The sequence below is a fragment of the Pygocentrus nattereri genome, chromosome 22, assembly GCF_015220715.1.
Source record: "Pygocentrus nattereri isolate fPygNat1 chromosome 22, fPygNat1.pri, whole genome shotgun sequence".
Classification (NCBI taxonomy): Eukaryota; Metazoa; Chordata; class Actinopteri; order Characiformes; family Serrasalmidae; genus Pygocentrus; species Pygocentrus nattereri.
The window spans coordinates 16895967-16912280 of NC_051232.1; the positions used below are offsets into that span (position 1 = coordinate 16895967).

General features: G+C 38.6%; 1 protein-coding gene across 1 annotated transcript; it reads left to right on the forward strand.

The window, feature by feature from the left end:
• The first annotated feature begins 96 nt into the window (after positions 1-96).
• Positions 97-14020, forward strand: LOC108434315 (hepatic lectin-like). The gene is made up of 5 exons (XM_017709344.2): positions 97-351; positions 5123-5530; positions 10733-10869; positions 10955-11061; positions 12936-14020. The coding sequence occupies exons 1-5, from the start codon at positions 159-161 to the stop codon at positions 13072-13074; spliced, it is 984 nt and encodes a 327-aa protein (XP_017564833.1). The 5' UTR covers positions 97-158; the 3' UTR covers positions 13075-14020.
• The last annotated feature ends 2294 nt before the right edge of the window (positions 14021-16314 follow it).

Sequence of the window (16314 nt, forward strand, 5' to 3'; positions counted from 1 at the left end):
ATAATCTGACGCTAGTATCTGCAGTGATGCATGAAGTGCTGCTTCCTGCATCAGCACAAACAGTTCCTCCATTCCCACTTTGTCATATCACTACACACAGGCTTTTATAACTGGAGAGCCTCACTCAGACTTATTCTTCGAACATCTATCCGAGCAGAATGGAGATGATCAATGATATATATGCAAATGCAGAGAATTTTCATGAAAGTTTTGATTCAGATTCAGATTCATGTGATTCATATGAAGATGTTTGCGCTAGTAAGGACTACATAAACACTCAGATTAGCCCTCTTCATTACAGGAGTACGGACCAAACCTCTCAATCCCATACAGCTGACACTCAGTACAAAGGTAAGTAGATGGTACCTTCTGGTCTTCATTGGGGTTTTCCACTTACAAATGGGTCAGCTACCGAAACATTAGCATACTATTAGTGAATTTATGTTTCCTTTTTTTTTTAAGAAAAAGATCATAATACATTAAAACGACATTAAGACAATATAATGATTATCATAATTTCACATTTGTGAGTTTCCTTGGTTGCTTGTGCAGCTACCTTGCTGGTTTTTCTTTTTTTCTTATAATGCTCCGTGTGCCTCTGTAAAACCTCTGTTTGAAGATGTTCTTTTCATGTCTGAAGCAACAGCCTAAAGTTAATATCTGTTAAAAGCAATATTTCACTTTCAAAATTCCAGAAAAGAAGAATGCTCCCTAAATATTACAAATTTTTTGCAATAATAAATAATAATAATAACATTAAATTATAATAATAACAATAATAACATGCTCAGCATTACAGTCTTAGTCCGGTTTAGTCATGCTCCACTTCTCTTTCTAGTAGCAAACTTAAAATCATCCCCTGTATTCTGCCACCCCATCTAATAAGTCTTCTCCTGCTCTGATTGTTGTAAGCTTATTTCAAGAGGATGTATCTATTTGCAAACATTTTCTATTTGTTTTAAATAATTTTGTAAACTAAATTTATCTCACTATATTGGCAGATCATTTTGCTTTTTTACCAGCAAAATGATCTGCCAATATAGTGAGGCAATTTTTCTTGATAAAATTACTTATTTTTTACTTACAAAACCATCTCAAAATTTAGAAATTAAATAGATTGACTAGAATTATGATAATTTCACCCAAAAATATACAATTTTTTTTGCAGTGCATGATGGAGACAATGAAAAACCTGAAGAAATGTGTGAAATGCTATTACACTGATGTGAACGATGTAAAAAAATTAATAAAACAGCAACTAATAAGATTAGTGAGGACTGCTTCCATCAGCTGCTGGAAAGAAACACATAGTGTCACATGCCACATTTTAAGATTGCAATAGACACATATTTTTGATTGCACATTTAAGTTCTATAGTGAATACATCAGTGAAGAGCCCTGGCATAGAGCTGCTGCTGTTTTCTAACAATTGACCCTGGTTAAGTTTTTCTGATGAAACTGGTCCCACTTGTTGTAAATCAAAACAGGTCTGATTATTCTCTATTAGCTCCTAATTACACTGCTCAAAAAAATAAAGGAAACACTTAAACAACACAATATAACTCCAAGTAAATCAAACTTCTGTGAAATCAAACTGTCCACTTAGGAAGCAACACTGATTGACAATCAATTTCACAGCTGTTGTGCAAATGGAACAGACAACAGGTGGAAATTATTGGCAATTAGCAAGACACACTCAATAAAGGAGAGGTTCTGTAGGTGGGGACCACAGACCACTTCTCAGTACCTTTCTGCTTTCTGGCTGATGTTTTGGTCACTTTTGAATGTTGGTGGTGCTTTCACACTCGTGGTAGCATGAGACGAACTCACAACCCACACAAGTGGCTCAGGTAGTGCAGCTCATCCAGGATGGCACATCAATGCGAGCTGTGGCAAGAAAGTTTGCTGTGTCTGTCAGCGTAGTGTTCAGAGGCTGGAGGCGCTACGAGGAGACAGGCCAGTAACACCAGGAGACATGGAGGAGGCCGTAGGAGGGCAACAACCCAGCAGCAGGACCGCTACCTCCGCCTTTGTGCAAGGAGGAACAGGAGGAGCACTGCAATTGCAATCCTCACCCTCAGATCTTTTCTTTTCGCACTTTACTATAATACTTCATACTAATAATGTTTGCTATCCGGTGTCGACCAGAGGAGGATGGGTTCCCCTTCTGAATCTTGGTTCCTCTCAAGGTTTCTTCCTCTTTTAGGGAGTTTTTCCTTGCCACCGTCGCCGCTGGCTTGCTCATGGGGGCTCGGACCCGGATTTTCTTTCTTCTTTTCTTTTCTCTCTGTAATACTGATTGTTTTGTAAAGCTGCTTTGTGACAACACCTGTTGTAAAAAGCGCTATATAAATAAATTTTGCTTGCTTGCTTGCTTGCACTGCCAGAGCCCTGCAAAATGACCTCCAGCAGGCCACAAATGTGCATGTGTCTACACAAACGGTTAGAAACCGACTCCATGAGGATGTTATGAGGGCCCGACGTCCACAGATGGGGGTTGTGCTCACAGCCCAACACCGTGCAGGATGCTTGGCATTTACCAGAGAACACCAGGATTGGCAAATTCGACACTGGCGCCCTGTGATCTTCACAGATGAAAGCAGGTTCACACTGAGCACATGTGACAGACGTGACAGAGTCTGGAGACGCCGTGGAGAGCGATCTGCTGCCTGCAACATCCTTCAGCATGACAGGTTTGGCAGTGGGTCAGTAATGGTGTGGGGTGGCATTTCTTTGGAGGGCCGCACAGCCCTCCATGTGCTCGCCAGAGGTAGCCTGACCTGAATCCGATTGAGCACACCTGGGACATCATGTCTCGCTCCATCCACCAACGCCACGTTGGACACAGACTGTCCAGGAGTTGGCGGATGCTTTAGTCCAGGTCTGGGAGGAGATCCCTCAGGAGTCCATCTGCCACCTCATCAGGAGCATGCCCAGGTGTTGTAGGGAGGTCATACTGGCACGTGGAGGCCACACACAATACTGAGCCTCATTTTAACTTGTTTTAAGGACATTTCATCAAAGTTGGATCAGCCTGTAGTGTGTTTTTCCACTTTAATTTTGTGTGTGACTCCAAATCCAGGCCTCCATTGGTTGATAAATTTTATTTCCATTGATTTTTGTGTGATTTTGTTGTCAGCACATTCAACTTTGTACAGAACAAAGTATTCAATGAGAATATTTCATTCATTCAGATCTAGAATGTGTTATTTGAGTGTTCCCTTTATTTTTTGAGCAGTGTACACTACCGATCAAAAGTTTGGGGTCATCGAGAAAATTTTGTGTTTTCCATGAAAACTCATAGTTTTATTTTTCAAATGAGTTGCAAAATGAATAGAAAATATAGTCCAGACATTGACAAGGTTTGAAATAAATTTTTTTAAATTAAAATAATAATTTTCTCCTTCAAACTTTGCTTTCATCAAAGAACGCTCCCGGTCAAGCTACTCCCACAACAACTCAACGGGGTTGAAATCTGGTGACTGGGCTGGCCACTCCATTACAGATAGAATACCAGCTGAGTGCTTCTTCCCTAAATAGTTCATGCATAATTTGGAGGTGTGCTTTGGGTCATTGTCCTGTTGTAGGATGAAATTGTCTCCAATCAAGCACTGTCCACAGGGTATGGCATGGCGTTGCAAAATGAAGTGATAGCCTTCCTTATTCAAAATCCCTTTGTCCTTGTACAAATTTCCCACTTTACCAGCACCAAAGCAACCCCAGACCATCACATCTTCAGGCACTCTTCCAGCATCTTTTCAGTTGTTCTGTGTCTCACAAATGTTCTTCTGTGTGATCCAAACACCTCAAACTTAGATTCATCTGTCCATAACACTTTTTCCAATCTTCCTCTGTCCAATGTCTGTGTTCTTTTGCCCATATTAATCTTTTCCTTTTATTAGCCAGTCTCAGATATGGCTTTTTCTTTGCCACTCTGCCCTGAAGGCCAGCATCCTGGAGTCGTCTCTTCACTGTAGAGGTTGACACTGGCGTTTGGCGGGTACTATTTAATGAAGCTGCCAGTTGAGGACCTGTGAGGCGTTGGTTTCTCAAACTAGAGACTCTAATGTACTTGTCTTGTTGCTTAGTTGTGCAGCGGTGCCTCCCACTTCTCTTTCTACTCTGGTTAGAGCCTGTTTGTGTTCTCCTCTGAAGGGAGTAGTACACACCGTTGTAGGAAATCTTCAGTTTCTTGGCAATTTTTCGCATCAAATGGCCTTTATTTCTAAGAACAAGAATAGACTGTCGAGTTTCACATGAAAGTTCTCTTTTTCTGGCCATTGTGAGAGTTTAATAGAACAAACAAATGTGATGCTCCAAATTCTCAACCAGCTCAAAGGAAGGTCAGTTTTATAGCTTCTCTAATCAGCCAAACTGTTTTCAGCTGTGCTAACATACTTGAACAAGGTTTTTCAAGGGTTTTCTAAACATCCATTAGCCTTCTTACACAGTTAGCAAACACAATGTACCATTAAACCACTGGAGTGGTGGTTGTTGGAAATGGGCCTATATACACCTATGTAGATATTGCATTAAAAACCAGACGTTTGCAGCTAGAATAGTCATTTACCACATTAACAATGTATGGAGTGTATTTATGATTCATGTTAGCTTCACTGAAAGAAAATGTGCTTTTCTTTGAAAAATAAGGACATTTCTAAGTGACCCCAAACTTTTGATCGGTAGTGTATATACAAAATCATAATTTGCTGTCCCACATTTTCAGGTCACTACCGAAATGCAGATTTAGTCCATATGTGGAGCTTTATTTTAGCCACACCCCTGCATTTCAGAGCCAGAAATGAGACTGCATCCCTGTTCCTCGCTAGAAGAACTTTGTTTTATTAAAAATTTTGTAAAATCATCTCTACCAAAACGGTCTCTATCAAAAATGTCACTACCAAAACATTTGTTAAAGTTTCAGCAGTGTTATGACTGTTTTGGTGGTGACAAAATCAAATGTTCAATAAATTATTTTAGCAAAATAAACATAATTATGGTATATGGTTCCTCAAAGCAAAAGGATTTTAGTATAAACTCCAAGTCCATTAAAAGTCTGAAATGTGTTTTCAACTTTGACTTTAAACCATTTCAGTACAATGATCCATACATTTTGTTTCAGGTACATGCACTGCAGCAAGTAGATGTTACGGAGTGGTTGCATTGTGTCTGGGGCTGCTATGTGTTCTTCTTCTGGCTGCCATTACACTGCTGTGGATGAAGTTTACATCAGAGCGAGACCAGTTACAGAGCAGTTACACCAACCTGACTTTAGAGCGAGACCAGTTACAGAGCAGTTACACCAACCTGACTTTAGAGCGAGACCAGTTACAGAGCAGTTACACCAACCTGACTTTAGAGCGAGACCAGTTACAGAGCAGTTACACCAACCTGACTTTAGAGAGAGACCAGTTACAGACCAGATTTGTAGAACTAACAAGTGAAAATGATCAGTTAAAAACCAATTACACCACCGTGACACATCAGCTTCAGACCGAAAGAGAGCGTCTCCAGAACGTCCCTAAAAGGAGTAAGTAGATAATTCTTTGGTTTTAAAATGTTCTTATTTTTGGTGTTATTCAGACAACATGAACCATATCGTTAAAACAGATTTTAAATTTTAAAATGTTGAGCAAGTTATGGTCTGGAACAGTACAGAGGAAAAACTATTTTAGCATACTGCTACATTGTAATCCTGGGCAATTGCTACGTGCAGTAGTTGTAAATGTGTAGTAATGGCTGTTATTCATTTTTCAGAATTCTTAAAGGAGGGGTCATCAATTCTGAGGAGGAAAGTTAGCCAAAGCAAAGAGGTTTTGAAACTTAGCAGCCAAACAAATACAACCCATTCCCTTCTGCATTTACTCAAAGCCTCGCCCCATAAGCACACAGTCAGGCTGCATATCGCTGCTGTCACAATAAAACATGCTTTACTTTTAATGTCAGTGGAACCAGAATTTTTTCCAAGTAATTTTGGGCTATTTCCTTTAGTCCATTTATCATGAAATTTACACACAGTATATGTGAAGAAGACTCTCCGGGCTGATTGGAATCCATAATTCCGTTTAATCCCAAAACACAAAAAACGGCGTCAGAGTCAAAAACAGTCCAAAGGTCAAAACACTAGAAAAATCCAAAACCAGCAAAAGCACCAAAGGGAGATCCAGAAGCAGACTCAAAGAGTACAGAAAAGAGTCAAGGCAATCCAAAAACTTAAACAATGAGGAGCCAAGGCTTGGTATGCAAGTAGACTGGCAATACTTCATACTGAGTCAGTGCGCCTAAGGTCCTTAAATAGTCAGGTGAAATGAGCTGCAGGTGAGGGGTCAGGGTGCAACAAGGGAGAATGTCATTATTCGGGTGAGGCTGACCTCTGGTGGCAAGGACCGGTGTTACACCTGACAGTATAAAGGGCAGCAGGCGTTTTCAAATCATGTTCTGACAGCAGCAATATACTAGCAAATGCTGGAACTAAATCAGTTGTAACTGATTATTACAAATGATGCCACAAGCAGACAGTGACACAGCTAATTAATTATGGAGAGAGGTTATCACAGCCATGCCTTTCAGCTCCTTTTTTCCAATTTCTGCTCTTCTGTTTCACTTTTTCGTGACTTGTTTTGCTGTGTAAGCCACCACAGATAATTACCGTATTGGCTATTTTGGTGGTATTTTTTGACATTATTTCCTTAAGGAACTAATCAGTTGTTGCAGTGGGTCTTATCATAATTCAGGTCAATCTATCAGGAGAAGTACAAGAGAAGAACAAGCAAGTAGATACACTTTATTTTCTGGTCAGTTGAATGGTGCTGGTCACAGGCACCAACCTAGAGTAACTACACCCGCAGACCTTTTTCTTTTCCCGTTAAGAGCTGAAATGCACTGCTCTGTAATGATAAAATATACCAGTCTTGCTTAAAATGTGAACACACCTTTCCAGACTGTAAAAATATCATTTTTATCGTGTTCAGTTCCACCTCTCAGCGCCCCTCTCATCCAACTCAGCTATAGGATGACATGCATGTACATGATCCCTATATGCAAATCAGTCAAACAAAGTTACCACCCCCTGATGATGCCCTACTGGAGCAATACAAAATAAAATATATAAAAAATATAAAAGCCTAGGTAAGGAGATAACCACATTCACACGCTGAGTTAAATACCCCCCACTTCACAAGGCTGCGATATGCCAGCTGTCTGTTCCACCTGTAAAAAACTCAATTAATCTAAGATTAGTTTGTAGTAAAGATGTTGGACCGATTAAGTAAGGATTCCATAAAGCACACAACTGAAAATCTTGGGCATGCGACTCACTGAACAGAAATCAACAGCAAGCAACAGGGAACTCTGAAAAGCAAAATGATTCAGGAAAGAGTAACGTTAAATGGCCATTGTTACCAACTGTCAACATTTTGTCTGCACAGCCTTTCTCAAACCTTTTCCCTGCTTTCCGTAGTTCCAGCGTTGCTTACCGTTGATTTCTGTTCAGTGAGTGCACGCCCGAGGATCAATTTATGAAGGGGAACAAGAATTTGAGGGGGAACTGAATGGGATGCAACACCAGTAAGTGCCATGAACAGCTTGCAGAATGTAAGGATTTAGGGCCACTGCAGCAAACCCTGGCTGACTGGTGATGCAGTCTGCAACCTTGATGTCAAACTGAAGGAAACTAACAATGTTCAAAGAAATCCACTTTATTCATTCAGAATTTGGCGCATCTAAAAAATCAGGGCTTGGTTATATGAAATATTGACCTGATGAACAGATAATAAGAAGCTGTCTGTCATGGTTTTAGGGATTGTTCTTCATTTCGATGCCTCCGCCACTCACTGCTAATCATTTTCTGGCACTATGCTAACTCTTCAGTGGCTCGTGCTGTTAAGGCTCAAGACTGACTGCCTTGTCAGAAACACCATCCCTCATCAAAGATGGGGATGGTAGTAGAGAAAAATCGTCAGCCTTGTAAGAGTTCTCAGTTACAAAAGTGCCATTTGATAGTCACTTTCCATATTTTCACAGCAGCCCAGCCCACCTGGTTTCCCTCACTGTCCTACCTCCAAACCTGCATAACACTGCAGTGCCCCTCCCATTTTTGAGGTTTTTTTTTGTTTGTTTGTTTTTTGAAGTTCAGCCAGTGGTGGAATAGTGGACTATAGTTACTCTTTAAGGAGGGGAACAAAAAAATTTTTAATTTGTATACTAATCCAGTGACAAATGGGAAGAGTGTGTGCATAAGTGCAGAAACCATGGGTGAACCAGAGTAGTTGCTTTGAGACTACACTATAAGCATGGCTTCCCACAAAATCTGTATTGCTTGTAACTTATACTGCAATTCAGCATTTTTAGCAGTTACATTCCTACTCTATACCACTGCCATCTGACGCTATTTGATTACTTAACACTGTGTCTAACGCTGTGTCTGAAAGGCACTATCTTCTGCATGAATCCAGCTGTTGGAACAAAACTTTGGATCTCCAAAATGTTAACTTTACAAGAGAAGGAAAATACATACTTTCATTTAAATGTAAGTCAGTGGAACCAGACTTTTTTCTTTTGGGACATGTCTTTTAGTCCATTTATCATGAAATTTACACACTGTGTAAAGGGCAACCGGCACTTTTAAAATCACATCAAAAACTGAGAATTGACAAAAATGGAGATGAGGTTTTGTTCTGACTGCCACAATATATGTTTGAGAGAGCCAGTGGATAGAACCCTATTGAAGCTAGACATCAAAGACAGTTAATGGCAGATTCAAACACAGGCTGTTTTAGTGGAGCAAGAGAATGAATGATTATCGTACAAGAACTCAACACACAGAATTACCAAAATTCCTCCAGGACAGCTGTGTGAAATATGTATAAATCTTTGAACTGCTTGAATGACTGAACTTCACCCAATGAATCATGCAGATAAACCTTTATCACTCAAAGAACCAGGTAAAGTAATGCTTACAATAAACCACTCTCAGAGATCAGGTCATGGCAGTTTGCTTAAAAACTTGTGGGAGCTCATTAATCAAATAAACGATTAGCTAGTTGCAACATCACATGTGCTAACACAGTCATGGCTCTCAGACAAAAGAGACAAGAGAGTTTGATACCTTTCATAGTGGAATACCTTGGCTAGGGGAGAGCAGAACTATGGTGCTCTGTTGATGCTTATAGGTTCCTAAAAGGAACCTCAACCAACCTGAGATGAAGTACCCTATAGGTGTTCACTGTTAGCAGCTTGTGAAATTGTTGCTGGAGCTATGAAAAAAGTAGATATCAAGTATTTTTTTCTCCTCTCAAGCAAGGTTTGCATATTGGCAGATTTTTATGAATTTAATCTAAATCATAAAGTAAGCGAATACTCTTCATAAACTGCCTACCTCAGCGCTAGAATGTTGAGACAATTGAGACAATGCCAGCAAACCTAAAAGCGTGCTGTGTGTTGATGGGCAGGAATGGGAGCCAGATGGAAAGAGTGAAATAAAGTTCCAGTGTTGTTGTAGTCTACTTAAATGGTAGAGGTTAAGTATCGTGAATCTCGACTAATGCACCTTTAACTTGGCTGTCAGTGAATGCTTTGACATGCACTCAGTAATCCGATTATAATCACATTTCTGCAGTTTTCTGATTATTCAAATGGTAATGTAAACAGCACACTCTGCTTTCTTAGTTTAGAGTAAGGCCTGAAATCCCAATTAAGAAGTCTGATCAAGAGAGCTGGATTTTAGCTGAGTAATCAGATTTCTCAGTGCATGTAAACTCTTACTCTGATTTCTGTCAGATTTCTCAGTCTACGCATGTGCGAAAACAGACGGCTGTACCAGAAATAAACAAGTAGAAAATCTTCTTCTGAGAGTTCATTAGTCAGTTCCAAAGCATAAATCTGATTACTGCCTGACTCATGTAAATCCAGAGTTTCCTCATTATCCGATTACTCCAGTGCATGTAAACATGCTGATCGGATTAATGAGAGATATTTTGTAGTTATAGGATTATTAAATGCATGTAAACGCACTCACTGATGTGCCGCCAAACACGCTTCTGTTCTTTCTCATACTGTATGTGCCTATGTGCTGTTAGGTTGCCAGTTATTCTAGACTAGAATCAATTATACATTCGGTCGATGATTCTTTTTTTATTTTCTGCTGTCTACAAATCACTATCAAATCTTTTTTAGCAGCCACAGTTTATGTAGAAAATAACTAAAAAAACAATTTTTAATTTGTAATTTCCACTTCACTGTATTTTTAATTAGCACATTTTCTGATCGCCATAGTGTCACTGCACATTTGAAATCCCTACTGTTTACCAATAGAGTTGCATGCATTTTCACTATCGGGGTTATGACCATTCTATGCAATTTGACTATTATAACTTTTCTCAAACTTTGTCTTCTTTGGTTTTGGGGTTGGGAGCAGTAACCAAATGTTCCCTGTTGTTGGTACCTATGCAGATTGGTTCACTTTTTATTTAGTTTACCACCAGACCAGAATTTTTCTCTCTGAGCATATTCTGTATTGACAGCAGCCAGAATGCACATAAAATTTCACAGAATGTTCTAAATTAAAAATCAATGACCCCACATTTAACTGCCCATTAATTTCCATCAGGGCCTCAGGATCAAACACAGGCTTTCAAACTCCATTCAGACCAAATAAATATTACAAATGCTGTAATTCTGAACCCCAGTAAACTGAGAAAACTGACTGATCGGTCCTCTGTTTATTAATGTGTAGCCCGAACAATGCAACAGGAATGGTTTTTCAGCAATAGCGTGTACCACGTCTTTACTGGGAAGAGCTGGAGTGAAAGCAGACAGGACTGCATAGAGAGAGGAGCAGACCTGCTGATCATAAACAGCAAAGAGGAACAGGTGAGTGGGGGTGGGGGGGTTGGGTAGAGGATAAGAGAGCGAGCAAACAACTATTCCTTTTCAAATTATACCATCATAACAACAGGAATTCATCGCTAATAAGCTGGGCCCAGATCAGGCTTGGATTGGGCTCACTGACCGTGACACAGAGGGAGTCTGGAAATGGGTAGACGGCTCAGGACTGACTATTAGGTAAGAAACTGCAATTAACTAATTATTTATCCCTATTTTGTCTCACAAAATGAATACTTTGAACCAGAGGTGTGGATTCAAGTCATGTGACATGCACTCGAGTCCCACTCAAGTCACAAATTTGATAACTCAACTCAAGAAAGACCTGGGACTCGACTAAGACTTGGGACTCGACTTTGAACACTAGTGACTCGGAAAGACGAGACTCAAAGTGGAAGAAACGTGGAGAGAGTCTGACTGCAGACTCACCATACAGTCAATTATTTTTCACGTAAACAAATACATTTCCTGCCATAAATTGAGCGAACAGCAATGTCGTCAGATGTCTGTTACTGAGCTTATGCACGTTTTTTTTCTTTTTGGATGACAAGTGAAGCGTTAGAGCTCAAGTTCACCTCTATAAGCTGGTGAAAAAAGTTAACTTCAGCTTCATAAATTTCACCATAACTCTGCTGTCTTTTCTGTAAACTCTGTTCAGCTCGCTCATTTTGGTTTCTATTGAGTAAACTCAATTCAAACTAGCAGTTGTTTTTAGTTGGCTGAGCTAGTATTTATTTTATTTATATATTTATTTATTATTTATATGTAGTATTTATATATATATATATATATATATATATATATATATAAATACTACATATAAATAATACGCACACACACAGACACAGCCATACACTTCTAATATGCTCAAAGCCATAGTACTCTTATAACAATTTCACAACAATAGAAACATCGGTAACACTTTACTTGAAGCATGTCTACATAACACGTAACGTCTTACATGAATGCTTAATTAACATGTTAATGAAGGTTTAAATCAACATTCATAAAGCATATATGTTTTACACAATATACTCTTTACTAAGACATTTTTCGAAATAAAAATTCTAATTTTTTTATTTTAAGAAAAACAGTATTCATGGACAGCCAAAATAAAAATGACCCTGCTTTGGCCCTTCGGTCATTGTGCTTTGACATTTATTGGCACACCACCATTCTAAAATTTGACTGTTTCTATCAGTAACTTACTTATTCTATAAGTAACTGTTCATGTAGTGAAGTGACATGCAAAGCAAAACATGCTTTAAAAAAAGAATTAAAAAGAAATTGAAAGCATAGATGAAAGTTATTATCCTTCTTATTATAATTTATTATATTATCCTCAATACCTCATGTTCAGAAATAAGTGCTGTGGCGGCACTGCACTGTCTGTTTACTGTGACTAATGTCTGTTTTATCATATTTATTGTAATTTTTCTAGTTTGATGTTTGCACACTTACATCTGCACGTTTGCACTTTGTACTGTATTATTTTGTTCCATGTTGCACCGTGTTGTTCCTGGAGGAATGTGATTTCGCTCCACTGTGTACTTATACATAGATGGAATGACATGTGAGGTCATTTTTACATTGGCTGGCCAGAAATTAGGCACTTTACTGAAAATCATTTCCTTTTTTAGAATGTTTGGAAATAATCATTTGGAAAATGTCTCAATAAATGACATGGTAGTCCATAGTAATATCATGTAAACATGCATGTAAACATGCATTAACATAAGTTAATGAATATTTCAATCTACATTTATAAATAATGTAGTGTTTATGCAAGATGTTATGAATGTGTTATGTAGACACCCTTCACCTATAGTGTTACCAGATAATTTTACAACCTTGCCTGTGCATTTAACAGCTTTTATTAGATCAAGAAAAGCATGTTAACATAACTCTTCCTGTTATGTTCTATTAATCTGAGGTAAATTATGGTTTTAACTGTCATTAAATTTGCAAATAAGTTGAAATTGTTGGGCTTAAGGTCAATATGCAGATGTCAGTAAATACTGAACAAAATCTTATTCTGATTCTCTGGGTTTCAGCTTCTGGATGAGCGGAGAACCAAATAACTTTAAGGATGAGGACTGTGCAGAGATTCTTGGCCTTTCAGATAGTAAAACCTGGAATGACCGGCCATGCTCTTACAAAGAAGGGTGGATCTGTGAGAAAAGTACCTTATAGTGAGACATTAAGCTAGTAAAAGTAAGTAGTAATGAGAATGTCTGAGCAAGAAACAAGTGTCACATGATGTCAATTTTTATAAGAGCAATACAAGAGTTATGGTCAAATGACTCTATATTCTCATCTGCTCAGTTTGGGGCCCAATTCCATGCTTGTGAGAATGTTTTGGATAGTTTCACAAACATGCCAAAATTCAAAATGTTCCTTCTTTAAAATTGTTTGTGCCATTAACTGGTTATTGTCCTCTTTAAGCACTGTTACATTACGTAGTATTGTACTGACTAAAATCTAAGATGTGATCAAGGTGACTGTTTGACTGCCCCCCTTGCAAATCTTTGCAGTGCTCTTTTTATCTATTTCATAATTTTATAGCTTTACATGTTGCTTCTAAGAATACCAGGGCCACCGGAACCACAGTGCTGAGCAGGCATTTGCCCCAGCACTTTTTATAGTACTGTGGTGACACCCTGCTACTTTTTGAATTCAGGACACACAGATACATACACCTGCTTTCACTAAACTGCCTGAAGCGCTGACCAACACAGACAGAGTAAAACTGAAAACAGAGCCAATCAGAATCTCCATGTCAGCTGGGAGGCACTTTCAGATCTGCCTTGGATGGTGTAAACCTGTCAAACTTTTTCTTTAGTTTGGTTTTGACATGGGACTTCATCCGAATTCAGGCAGCACCAGCCAACCAAAACGCACTAATTCACGAGGGAATTCAGCACCAGAGTACGTTTTTTTCCATTGCGCATTTTCTCTGTACTGTCTGCACAACCTGAAACTAATATTTCACTCTTTGCAAGCGCTCACACGTGTTTGTTAAAAGTAAAAGTAAGTAGTAATGAGAATGTCTGAGCAAGAAACAAGTGTCACATGATGTCAATTTTTATTTCTTTTTATAAGTTTTGAAACAAACCTGTTTTAAATGAAGTTTAACCGATCAGGCCGCTAAAGCTTGGCCAAAAAAATTGGTCCACAATCCATAATCAAATTCATATCACTATTTTATTGCTTGTGTCTCGTTTTGCAGGGATGTAAGCGCTGTAAATAACGAGAGACACACAATAAAATAGTGATATGAATTTGATTATGGATTGTGGACCAATTTTTTTGGCCAAGCATTAGCAGCCTGATCTGTTCAACTTAATTTGTTATTCACAAAGCATCTGTTTTTTCTGTCTTCATGGTGGTGAATGTGAGAGTAACAGAGCGCTTGCATCTCCGCAAAACGTCTGATCAATAAACAAACACCTATGTGTGCAATTTAGCCCACTTTAGCCCTTGCAGTCCACCATCCAACCCAAAGGAAAAAAATAAAGCGTCACAAAATCAAACTGTGGTGCGTCTTTATAAAATGACCTGGGTATGAAAACAGCCTGATGCTCTTCAGAGATTGCTATCTGCTGTCTGAGCCTGCAGTTACTGAAGCAGCATCAAAACTAACACTTGCACTTTTTTTTGGAAACAATTTTGCCCCACTGCTGACGGTGTGGCGCAACCCCAAAAGAATACTTTTACAGAAAGCTCTAAAAGGCTTATTTTCATCTGTTTATTGTATTTTATCATAGCTACTCTATGTGCATGAATAAAAATTTTTTTTTCAAAAATATACTCCTGTTCTGATACAATTGGCCCCTCCCAGTCCTGTCCATGTGCTCGTGTTGTGTTTTGATCTTCAATGTGCACTTGTTGTGTTTATCCTCCCAGTTTGGCCCCCTTGTTTTCAGACCCCGCCCCTGATCGTTCCCACCTGTGTTTCAACCTGTGTCCTGTTATCCTTTGTTAGCCCTCTTGTATTTAAGCCCTGTGTTTGCCCCTTGTGGTTGTTAGTCTTTGTGCTGTATGTACAGTTTGAAGTGTTTGGTGTTTTTCCTCTGTGTGCATTTAACTTAGTATCATTTGGTATAAGCTGTGCAACCAGCACCCCCACATGTTTGTGTAATTCTAAATGTGGTCATTTCTATGAAAAAGTAACATTTCAAATAATATATATTTATGATGTACAATCACTGAAACAGGACTACAGAACAGGATGCCTTAATTTTACATGGAATAATGTAGTTGTAGTGTAGTAGCTTGAATATTTAAGGTCAATCCATGCCATTTCACCAAATCTTTTTTAATCATTTACATATTGCTTTGCAACATAATTTAATAATAAATATATTTTTTGTGGCAATGATTAGGTTGACTACTGACTTTTAGCGTTTGTTAGCACTATTAGCCTGGCAGCTACGGTTCTAAACTCAAAAAGCAAAATATTGTATGTGTATACACGACATTACATTGTATATGTATGTTACTACATTAAGATGTTGGATCATTAGAATATTTCAACATACTTTCACACTTTTGGTATCTAAAAGTCCATTTAGTTTGGAGACCTCTGTGGTGAAATCTGTGATTGCAGAAGAAAATTTTGTAATCTCAGTTGTACTTCAGACACCTCCAGGCATATGAATCTGATGTTGTCACGCATCCACCGAGCACTGAGACCAACCTGGACTCCATCTCCCAGAATCCATGTTACAGGTGTATGTTAGTATAGTCAAAGCTTGGTGAAGGACGGGTATTCCAAGAATGTAAGTAAATCACCTACTTTCATCATCATATCTTCACATTTGTGACCTAAAGATTGAGCTGAATCTTCTTTTTGAGTCAGGGCATGTGACATTAATACATCGTCTTAAAACTGCTGACACATCTGACCCAACGCCTTTGGCTTGGACACTATATATTAGCATTTTTTTATATTTGTGGTGCAAAATCCATTTGTATGCCTTCTAATAGTCCACAATGTTGCCTGGAAATAAAGGCTACCTTTACGCTACATCACTCAGATGAGAAATCATTTGTAGATTCTTTTTTCTCAGCTGATTCATTAGCCATGTAATAATTTAATAAGAGATGTGATTTCTTGGAGTTGTGTTTTCTTTTTAGTATTGCCTTTCCTGCATAGGCTCATAAGTACCATTCCTGGTCATCAAAGAGCTGCAATAGATCTGTTAGTCCACAAAAACTAAACTTTTAAAATTTAATAAAGACCCCCCCCCAAAAAAAGTGATACATCTCTGACAAGTTGTTTGCTTCTATCTTGTGGCTAAAACGGAACTTCCTCAATAGTGATGAGGGTGTTATTGTTCAGGTTCTGGGGTTTTATGACTATCAAACCTATTCCTCCCCACTCCATTCAGAAGAACACCTTACTGTTAAAATGTTTTTAAGCCAAAAACC

What these genes read in the sequence shown, in the direction of transcription:
- LOC108434315 (XM_017709344.2), top strand. Translation starts at nt 159, where the DNA reads ATGGAGATGATCAATGATATATATGCAAATGCAGAGAATTTTCATGAA. An exon ending in TAAACAGCAAAGAGGAACAG is followed by an intron (nt 10,870 to 10,954) that starts GTGAGTGGGGGT and finishes TCATAACAACAG; the next exon opens with GAATTCATCGCTAATAAGCT. An exon ending in GGCTCAGGACTGACTATTAG is followed by an intron (nt 11,062 to 12,935) that starts GTAAGAAACTGC and finishes TCTGGGTTTCAG; the next exon opens with CTTCTGGATGAGCGGAGAAC.